General features: G+C 41.9%; 1 protein-coding gene across 1 annotated transcript in view; it reads right to left on the reverse strand.

Annotated features, from left to right (window-relative positions):
* LOC102244761 (zinc finger protein 883) overlaps positions 1 to 11,693 on the reverse strand; it is a 16,561-nt gene that overhangs the window by 1,598 nt on the left and 3,270 nt on the right. The window contains 3 exon segments of the mRNA XM_014548727.1: positions 2 to 1,023; positions 2,419 to 2,492; positions 8,638 to 8,764. Of these exon segments, the coding sequence (XP_014404213.1) occupies positions 2 to 1,023; positions 2,419 to 2,492; positions 8,638 to 8,764 (1,223 nt within the window).

Consider the following 11,693-nt stretch of genomic DNA (forward strand, 5'->3'; position numbering starts at 1 on the left):
AGGCTTCTCTCCAGAATGAACTCTCTGATGCTTTGTAAGATCTGAGGAGCTGCCAAAGGACTTGGTGCATTCTCTACATTTATAAGGCTTCTCTCCAGTATGAACTCTCTGATGATAATTAAGGGATGATGCCAAACTGAATGCCTTGCCACATTCTTTACATTTGAAAGGCTTCTCACCAGTATGAACTCTGTGATGTTTATTAAGGGATGAAGAGTGGCTGAAGGCTTTGCCACATTCTCTACATTTATAAGGCTTCTCTCCAGTATGAACTCCCTGATGTAGTTTAAGGGAGGAGGAACACCTAAAGGCTTTGCCAAGTTCTCTACATTTGTCAAGTTTCTCTCCAGTGTGAATTCTCTGATGAATACAAAGTGTTGACAGTCGTCTAAAGGTTTTCCCACATTCTGAACATTTATAAGTCATTTCTTCCCTATGATTTCTATAATGTTGAGTATGTCTTGAGGATTGACTAAAGCCTGTTCCCTTTTCCTTGAGTGTATAAAATTTTGCTATAGTATGAATTCTTTCCTTATGAACAATAAGAGAAGAATGACATTTAAAGGCTTTGCCACATGCTTTACATTTGTAAGGCTTCTCTCCAGTATGAATTTTTTGATTTAGCATACAACCTGAAGGCCAATTCAATCTTTTACCAGAATCTTTACATGTATAAGATTTTTTTCCACTATGGACTTTTTTCATTTTATTTGTATTGAATATCTGACTAGAGATTCTAGCACAAGGATTCCATTTGTAAGACTCTTCCCCAGTATGAATATTATCTTGTTCATTGTAATTTGAAGACTGCTGAAAAATCTGGACACACTGACTTCCTTTTTGTGTCTTCTCCACAATTGGAATAACCTGACCTGTACTGTGATTGGAAATTTGGTCAAAGACTTTTCCACTTTTATAATTGTCCTCTGCAAGCCTGCTTCTCCAATGGTTAAGATATGACTCTTGCTCAAAGTTTTTGCAATGTTTAATCCATTGATAACTGTTCTTTCCATTATATGTACTCTGGTGATAATGGGATATAGAAAAACTTTAGTGACAGTTATAATTTCATTAAACATGTACACTTATTCCATAAGAACCATTCTGTGATACTCATTAAACCAAGATGGTTGTATAGTAAAAGCTTTCCTTATTAAAATTATACACAAAAAATAACTACAAAACATTAATTGTCAAAAAAAAAAAATGAATCCTTGTTTAAAAGATTGCCAAATTGCCCAGCCAGCATGGCTCCATGGTGGAGCTTCAAAGATCGAACAAGAAGGTTGGTTCCATTCCTCATGAGGGCACAAGCCCAGGTTTGGGATCGGTCTCCAGTGTGAGGAATGCAGGAGGCAGCCAGTCAATGATTCTCTCTCATCACTAATGTTTGCCTCTTTCTCTTCATATCCCTGCCTCTCTAAATTCAATACAATGTATTTTGAATAAAAATAATAATAAAAGCACTAGCTGGTTTGGCTCAGTGGACAGAGCATTGGCATGTGGACTGAATGGACCTGGATTTCATTCCAGTCAAGGGCACATACTCAGGTTGCTGGCTCGATCCCCAGTGGGGAGCATGTAGGAGACATCCAATCAATGATTCTCCCTCATCATTGAAGTTTCCATCTCTCTCCCTCTCCTTTCCCCTCTGAATTCAATAAAAATATATTTAAATGTTATAATAATACTAGTATTGCTCAATTGAGAACACTTTAATTTTATAGGTATGTTAGTAGCCCTGCACATGAATCCGTGCATGGAGTAGCTTGCAGCAGCTTGCCTCAGCAGGCCACCCCACCCACTGCTGCTGGTATCTCACTGCCCCACTCTCCTGTAGCTCTCCGCCACTTGTAGTTCACTGACCTGCCCTCCTGTACCTCTCCCCACCCACAGCTCACTGCCCCACCCTCCTGTGGCTCTCCAACACTTTTAGCTTGCTGCCCTGCCCTCCTATAGCTCTCTGCTGTTTGTAGATCAGCCATGACGTTATGGCGTGGTGGCTAATTTGCATATTCCTCTATTATCACATTATAACTCTCTACATTTTAGAAATGATTGCATGTAAGTTTAATCCCACAGTACATTTTAAACAATTCCAAGTATGTGCACTACAGACTATGCAAATTCCTAGTTTATCCAGATTTCTTTTCTAAGAATGCATAACAGTAAAAAGTTGTTTTCAACATTCACCTGCAGAAATACACTAATCTGCCAATGTAACTGACTTTAAAGTGAGAGGTTTCCCAAATGAATAATAATACACCTGACCTCTTTAGGTAACAATAAGCTTATTATGATAACTGTTCCAGATTAGTTCTGTTTATATTAAGATCCTCTGTTCTCATCACACTCTTCTTCTCATTACAAGGCTTGCATTGAGTGTACATTATCAAAGTGATACCTTTTATATCTTACCAGTATTATTTCAGTGAATAAATCTTGTATTCCGAACTTTGGCATAAGGGCCTGGTCATCTTCAGATGACATAGCTGAAAGAAAACAAATTTTCAGTTTGCACAATCAGGTGAGTGCATTTTGAAGTGACCAGCAACTATAGTCCAAATGTTATTTTTGAGTATTCCAAGACCCAGTGAAGAATTGAAAACATGTTCAAAGCTCAAGATAGGTAAAATGAGGAAAACTCACATCAAAGAGGGAGAAAGAGTTGCTTACATTTGCCAATGATATCTGCTCAAATGCCCTGTCACACTATGGCAATATTATAAAAACACTCCCACCTCCCATTTTGTCCACTGGAGAGAGGGAGAGAGAGATGAGGAAAGTACATGTTCAATGATCTCCCTGTTTGTTTGTTTTTTAATATATTTTTATTGGTTTCAGAGAGGAAGGAAGAGGGAGAAAGATAGAAACGTCAATGATGAGAGAGAAACATCAATCGGCTGCCTTCTTCACGCCCCCCACTGGGGACCAAACTCACAACACGGGCATGTGCCCATGACTGGAATCAAACCCAAGACCCTTCAGTCCTCAGGCCGACTCTTCAGCCACTGAGCCAAACCAGTCAGGGCTGATCTCCCTGTTTTGAGGCATCTTGAAGAACATGTGTCTGTTGTGCATGACAGAATACGAACAGAACAGTGGTACTCGGTGAGTGCACTGTAGTGGCTGCTACAAAGAAACAATGAGAAAGTGTTCGAGCACCACAAAGACTGGGGTACTGAAGATGTATATGAAGCCTGAAAAGATACTGTGGGTTTGAGAAAGAAACAGAGAACATTTCAACTGAGAAATTAAACAGACAACCGAACCAAGAATATAGATACTGAAAACAATGTTGACCAAAAGTAGGACTTGTTCCACAGATGGTCATTATTTGTTTCCTCCTACAGAAAACATGTTCAAAAGCCTGTTTGCTTACAATTCCGGAATCTCAATAAAAGATATTAAGTTATGGATAGAAACAGAAAAAGTGTACCATCAGGGGAACAAAATAAATATAATCAAATTGGCACCACATTAATGGAAATATATTAATTACCTCAAAAAGAATGGAAAATTAATATCTTAAAGACAAAAAGAAGAAAAAAAAAGAGATAATTATATAATATCAGCAAAATATTATATAACCAAAATAAAAATACAATGAGAAAGTACTTTATAAACACCACACCAAAAGGGGAAATTGAAAAACATAATATCAGAATTAAAAAATACAGTAGAGCCTTAGTCAGTTTGGCTCAGTGGATAGAGCCTACGAACTAAAGGGTCCCAGGTTCGATTCTGGCCAAGGGCACATGCCCAGTTTGCGGGATCTATCCCCAGTAGGGGGCGTGCCGGAGGCAGCCGATCAATGATTTTCTCTCATCATTGATGTTTCTATCTGTCTCTCCCTCTATCTTCCTCTCTGAAATCAATAAATTAAAAAAAAAAATACAGTAGAGCCATAGGTGGTTTGATTCAGTGGATAGTGTGTCGGCCTGCAGAATGAAGGACCCCAGGCTCAATTCTGGTCAAGGGCACATGCCTGGGTTGTGGGCTAGATCCCCAGTAGGGGGCGGCATGGAGACAACCAATCAATCATTCTCTCTCATCATTGATGTTTCTGTCTCTCTCTTCCTCTCCCTTCCTCTCTGAAATCAATAATAATATATCTGGGGGGAAAAAAGAGTCCTAAACGGTTTGGGTCAGTGGATAGAGCAGCGGTCTGCGGACTGAAGGGCCCCGGGTTCATTTCCGGTCAAGGGCATATGCCCGGGCTGTGGGCTCAATCCCCAGTAGGCGGCATGCAGGAGGCAACCAATCAGTGATTCTCTCTTACCATAGATGTTTTTATTTCTCTCTCCCTTCCTCTCTCAAATCAACAAAAAATATATTTTTTAAAAAAAAGAGTTATCTCTCATTGAAATAAAAAAATACAGTAGAACCATGAATGAAAGACACAACCAACTCAAAACATCAAATAATTTGCCCGGCAGTGGTGGTTCAGTGGTTGAGCTTCCACCTATGAACCAGGAGATCACAGGTTGCTTCCACGTAAGGCACAGGCATGGGTTAAAGGCTCAAACCCTGAATGTACAGGAGGCAGCTTCTCTCTCTTCATTGATCTTTCTATCTCACTCTCCCTGTCCTTTCCTCTCTGAAATCAATAAAGATACATTTAAAAAATAAAAATTAAATAATCAAAGAATTTGTACATACATCATTAAAATTTAATTCATTAAAATTTTGATTCAGAGAAGCCAACATACATGTGGAAATGTGAAGAGATTTTAAGGAACTCCTAAGACACTAACAAATGGACCATCCAGGAAACCCCATGGTGTGGTGCCAGGCTGGGGCGGGGGACCTAAGGCAGTGCCCCGCCTGGCGGGGCTTCACAGGGGACCTCAAAACACATACCCCACCCCAGGCCAGGGACTTCAGGCTGTGCCCCCTGCCCAGCGGGACTTGACAGCAGACCTCAGGCTGTGCCCACTGCCCTGGCACCAGGGTGGGCACCTCAGGCCGCGTGCCCCACCAGGTGGGGCTTGACAGGGGACCTCAAAGTGTGCCCCCTGCCCTGGCCCCAGGCTGGGGGAACTCAGGCTGAGCCCCCGGCCTGTCAGGGCTTGACGGGGGCCCTGTGGCAGCAACCCCCATGTGGCAGGGCTTGCTGCAGGTGGGGCTGACCGGGTCTGGGTCTTGCTTGATTTGGGGGCACATGAGGGTGGGCGGGGACTTGACTCTGGCTCCTGTGGCGCGCCCCAGACTCTGACAGGGGGATGATTTTCACATACATTTTATTAATTTTCTTTCATCTCTGACATTTCTATTATAGAAAAAGGGCAAATTACAATATTTCCTTTAATTAATTCCCTTTTAATGTGCACAAATTTTGTGCATCGGGCCAGTAGTTTATAAAAAAAAAAAAACTTCTGTCATTTCGATGTATGTACATGTGCTTTATGTTTATTATTATTATTTTTAATATATTTCTTTTTTTTAAAATATATTTTATTGATTTTTTTACAGAGAGGAAGGGAGAGAGATAGAGAGTCAGAAACATCGATGAGAGAGAAACATCGATCAGCTGCCTCCTGCACACCCCCCATTGGGGATGCGCCCGCAACCCAGGTACATGCCCCTGACTGGAATCAAACCTGGGACCTCTCAGTCCGCAGGCCGACGCTCCATCCACTGAGCCAAACCGGTTTCGGCTTAATATATTTCTTTATTGATTTTAGAGAGGAAGGGAGAGGGAGAGAGAGAGATAGAAACATCAATGATGACAGAGAATCATTGATCGTCTGCCTCCAGCATGCCCCCTACTGGGGATTGAGCCTGCAACCCAGGTATGTGCCCTTGGCTGGAATCGAAGCAGGCACCCTTCAGTCCACACACCGATGCTCTATCCACTGAGGAAACCAGCTAGGGCTGTTTTTTATTATTTATTTACCACAAGTAATGGTCAGGAATTATCTTTCTTTTAAAATTTTTTTACTATTTCACTTCATTACTGCTGTGTATGTGCTGCATGTGAGTGACGGAGGTTCTTATGTAGGTGGGTTCCGACTTATGGCGAAAATTGCGTTACATCATGCCGTAGAAACGGATCTCCGACGTAACCCAAGCATCTACTGTATAAAGTAGTGCTGGCTGTCATTACATACGAACTCAATAAATGAACTAAACATGCAATTACCTTAAATTGGAATGCTAACAGTATAGCTTTCACAAGTACTCAAGGTTGACAAACATTCAGAGCCATCACTATCCACGTCTCAATGACACTTTTCACAAAATTAGCATATCTCATCCTGAAATTGATATGAAATGACACAGGGCACCAGGGAACCAAAACAAACATGGGAGAGACAGTATGACCTTAAAGGCATCATGCTTCCAGATTTAAAAAAATATTTCAAAATTGGTATTATCAGAAAGATTAATCTTCACATTAAGACAGAGGTAAATAAAGGAGAATGGTAGGCTCTGGCCAGTGTGGCGCAGGGTCAGAGCATCATCCTGTGCACTTAAGGGTTGCAGATGTGACTCCCATTAAAGGGCACATACTGAATAAGACCTCGTTCATAGGCCACGAACCAAAATGAACTCAGCATGGATCAACAACTAAAATATAAGACTTGAAACCAAGAAAACACTGGAAGAAAGCATAGTAAATGAACTTTACCATCACTCTTAAAAATACTGGTTAGACTATATCTTCCTAGGCATAACAAAGAGCTAAAAAATAAAAAAGTGATACTATAAAAGAATAAGTTTGGCATACCAAAAAAACCCACAAAATAGCAACAACAACAACAAAAAACCCCAGCATTTATACATCCTCAAAAGCTAAAGATCGAAAATATACATGGAACTCACACAACTTAACACCAAGAAGACAAACAATATGATTGAAAAATGGGTAGAGCTGTTCCCCCATCACACAGCTGTACTCTTCTTTAATAGAGGTTTTTATTACCACCTAGGCCACCCTGTTTTCTTCTATTGATGTTCTGAGCTCCTTGCATCAAAATGCAGTTACAGATCACCACCCCCCGCCAAAATCAGAATCTCCACAAGATGGGTTACCCTATGGTTTTCAGAAGCTGCCAGAGGGTTCCAGAGTCTTCTGTAATGATACCAATTATTTTTATATTATTTTTTCTTGTTTTTTTTTTATAGTACAGTAGAGGCCCAATGCACGAAATTTGTGCAAGGGTAGGCCTTCCCAGGCCCAGCTGCCTCGGTTCTCCCAGCACTGGCTGCCTCGCGGCCCCACCCCCAGCCCACTGGTTATTCAGGCAGGACATTCCGCTGTCTGGTCTAATTAGCATATTAGCACTTTACTTTATTATATAGGATATTTAAAGGCAGTATCTTTTGTATTGTGAATTTGCAGAAGATGCATAATGTACTTTTTTTAAACTTCCATTGGTATGTACGGTATATGGTCTGTGTAATTCTTATAATGAAAATAAACGTTTTCTTCATTTAAAAAAAAAAGGAAACTGGGCAGAGGACCTGAATAGACATTTCTGAAACAGGACATAAAGATGTGCAATAGACATATTAAATGATGCTCAACTCATCCAACATCAGAGAAATGCAAATGGACACCAACATGAAATACTACCAAACACCTAACAGGATGCCAATCATCCATAAATCAAAAAATGACAAGTATTACCAATGAAGTGGAGAAATGATAACATTGATGCTCTGTCTGCAAGATTATAAACACACTGGTGTAGCCACTATCAAAACATGATAGAGGATTTTCCAATATTTACAAACAAGTACCAGTTAACACAGTGATTCCATTTCTGGCAATTTATACAGAGAACATGAATTCAAAAAGATATACCCACCCATATATCCACTGCAGCACTATTTACAATAGTGAAGATATTGGACTGGAAAAAAAGGACTATTTTTATAATGATGCTCTACCATTTAAAATAAAAGACTTCATTTGACTTGACATATAAGGACACAAAATTTATATCTCAACTCATCTCCTTCAAGACGTGACTCACTATATGTTTATTCCAGAAATGACACAATAGCTGCAAAAATAACTTCCACGTTATGGAATAAAAATACTACATTAATTTTATACAACTCATATTTTTGAAAAGCAAATACGTAACCAAGTTTGTATTTCAATCCATTGTATTCAAATAAAAACTCCAATGTATCAACTGAAAGATAAAGAAAAAACAATAAATAAGGCATCGTCAACAACAGGCAGAGAACGTATATTTCTAAAAGTCAATATGGCCCAGCTGGCATGGCTCAGCAGTTGAGCGTTCACCTATGAACCAGGAAGTCATGGTTTGATTCCTGATCAGGAAACAATCCCGGGTTGCGCGCTCAATCCCAAGGACGGTGTGTGACGGATGATCAATGATTCACTCTGATAACTGATGTTTCTATCTCTCTCTCCCTCTCCCTTTGTCCTGAAATCAGTAAGTCAATTATTGTAGACAACATGAAAAGTGTGCAAACACTGACTTCCTAATTCACAAACATTAAAAGGCTTTTCTTTTCTACACCGAAGAACCCATAATTTGTTCCATGAGAGGAAGAATCTACCATAGAAAGCAGATGCCCCCTAGAAATGTTAAAATAAAAAAGGAAAAAAGCCCTGCAGGTGGAGTAGGAATTCAAGAAGGAAGTCACCCTCACCCACAGAGGCTAGGTTGCTGTAGTTCTCCAACATCACATCCATGTACAATTTCCGCTTAGCAGGGTCCAGGCATTCCCACTCCTTGGGAGAAAAATGTATGGCCACATCCCAGAAGGTCAATGGTCCCTGAAAGAAAAGACACATTTACCAAGAGGCCACTAGAAGAGTTCATAATGTGCCCAAAAAGATCAAGCCCAATAAGATAGATCACTTTGCCCCAGTAACATTCTCTGATGTGATTTCAAACACTGACAAATGAGGATGTCACATGTCCACAAACCCATGGTACAGATTTTATTTTTCAGGAAAATAAACTTTAAAATTAAGGCATGGACACAGGTATATGGATCTCTTGGGTGCTGCATTTGCATCGTTCGGGGTCAGTGTGTATGGTTTTCAGCTGGAAATGGCAGGCTGGGTTGGAAATATATGGACTTCTTCTCAAGTGTAAAACAGACCACAAGGAAATGAAATTCTGTAAAAATACAGATTCTGATCCTTGTTCTGAGATGGGGCCTGTGTTTCCACATGTATAACAAGCTCACTTTTTACTTGTGATGTTAATGTTTCCAGTGCATGTGCCACTCTTCTGAATACACAGAAGACAACAGAGGAAAAAATTCATACAGAACTTTCAAGTTATTAATGGAACTTACAGTTCTCATGGAATAGGATACATAGGAACCACAATCCTCTTTGAAAATTTACTATGAGTAATCTTAGAACAAGATGATTCTATCCTGCCAAAACCGGTTTGGCTCAGTGGATAGAGCGTCGGCCTGCGGACTGAAAGGTCCCAGGTTCGATTCCGGTCAAGGGCATGTACCTGGGTTGCGGGCACATCCCCAGTAGGAGATGTGCAGGAGGCAGCTGATTGATGTTTCTCTCTCATCGATGTTTCTAACTCTATCTCTCTCCCTTCCTCTCTGTGAAAAATCAATAAAATATATTTAAAAAAAAAAAAGATGATTCTGTCCAGACCAGCCGGTGTTGCTCAGTGGTGAGCGATGGCCCATGCACCAATAGGTCACTGGTTTGATATCTAGTCTGGACACACAACCAATTTGCGGGCGCAATCCCATGTGGGGTGTGCAGGAGGCAGCCTATCAATGATTTCTCTCTCATCACTGATGTTGCTAGCTCTCTCTACCTCACCTTTCCTCTTTGAAATCAATAAAAATATAGTTGAAAAAATAAAAGAAAAAATAGCTGAAATAATGTTAACAGTTTCGGATCAGAGTCACACATTTTACAACTATGAAATCAAGATGGTTTAGTGGCCCTAGCTGGTTTGGCTTAGTGAATGGAGTGTTGGCCTGGGGACTGAAGGGTCCCAGGTTCAATTCCGGTCAGGGCACATGCCCAGGTTGCGGGCTTGTTCCCCTGTGGGGGGCATACAGGAGGCAGCCGATCAATGGTTTTCTCTCATCATTGATGTTTCTATCCCTCTCTCTCTCTCTCCCTTCCTCTCTGAAATCAATAAAAATATATTTTAAAAAAAGATGGTTAGTGATTCTGTAAATCTCATGAATCCATTTGTGTATGATCCCCTTTGTGTTTTAAAAACACAATAAGGAGAGAAACATAACGATACAAAACAAGTGAGACCTATTGTTTCACTTTTGTGGTTGTAAATCCTCACCTGGGAAGATTTTTCCCATTGACTTTTTGAAAGTGGAAGGCAGGGAGGTAGAGGCATGAAAAGAAAAGAGAGGGGCTAGGAGAGGGAGGGGGAGATGGGAAGAGAAAGAGAGAGAGAGAGAGAAAGAGAGGTCAATGTGAAAGAGACAGATGGATTGGTTGCCTACCAAAGGTACCCAGGAACTACTTGCCCTGGACCAGGAATCAAACCCTCCACCACTGATCCACACCACACTGGGGGAACTAATTTTTCTTACTAGTACATTTTTCAAAATTTTAGGTATCACTAGTGGAGAGCTATATTGTAGAAATGTAATGAATTTAACATACACTAAGAATACCATTCTTGTATACTTTCTAGAAAATACAAGTTGATAATGTAGGGTATGTCTGTGACGTTTGTGTAGAATATAATGAAATTTTAAATAATCAAGACCTGATTGGTTAAAGCTCCCATGATAAAGCCAATGGACTATCCTATACAATAAAAGGCTAATATATAAATAGACCAAACTGCGGAACAACCAAACAACCGCTCACTATGATGGGTGCTGACCACCAGGGGGCGTGCGCAGAACCTGGTGGGAATTGGCCACGGTGGGATGGTGGAGCAGGTGAACGGGTGAGCCAGACCAAGGCAGGGCGCTGGTCACTGTCATCGGGTTAATTCTCTGGTGGTTATTGAAAATCCTTTGCTCCTGTATACTGTGGTCCCACCCAGCCCCTATCGCCCCTGAGGGCTTCTCCACCTACCCCTGCTCCTGAAGGGCAATTGGGGCAGCAGCTGCCCTTGCACCCACTGATGGCAACAGCCCTGCTCCCACCGCTGTTGACGTTGGCCCCAGTTGCTCTGCACTGGCAGCAGGTGTGAGGGGGCCGGCAGCATCAGTGCATGGGAGTGGCAGCAGCAGGAATGGGGCTCCTGGCAGACAGGGGACTGAGGGCAGTGGTGGGAGTGGCCAAGTGGGGGCACGGTGGGTGGGCCAAGACTCACCTCTGTGCCCACTGCATCCTCACAGCCCATAGTTCCTTTCAAGGTGCATGAATTCCTGCACTGGGCCCTAGTCTATACTAATAAAAGGGTAATATGCTAATTAGACAGGATCGACCGGGCATTTTCCGGACATCGAAATTCCTTCCAGACAAAGCCATGGTGGCGGGAGCCGAGGCAAAGGTGGTTAGGGGCAATCAGGCTGGCAGGGGAGCAAGGACTTAGGGGCCATCAGGATGGCGGGAAGCAAGCAGTTAGGGGCGAGATCAGGCCGGCGTGGGGGAGCAAACAGTTAGGGGGGGATCAGGCCGGCGTGGATGAACAAGTAGTTAGGGGGCGATCAGGCCGGCAGGGGAGGGCAATTGGGGGACGATCAGGCCGGCAGGCAGAGGCAGTTAGGGGCAATCAGGCAGGCAGGCAGGT

The sequence above is a fragment of the Myotis brandtii genome, unplaced genomic scaffold, assembly GCF_000412655.1.
Source record: "Myotis brandtii unplaced genomic scaffold, ASM41265v1 scaffold5208, whole genome shotgun sequence".
In the NCBI taxonomy this organism is placed as follows: Eukaryota; Metazoa; Chordata; class Mammalia; order Chiroptera; family Vespertilionidae; genus Myotis; species Myotis brandtii.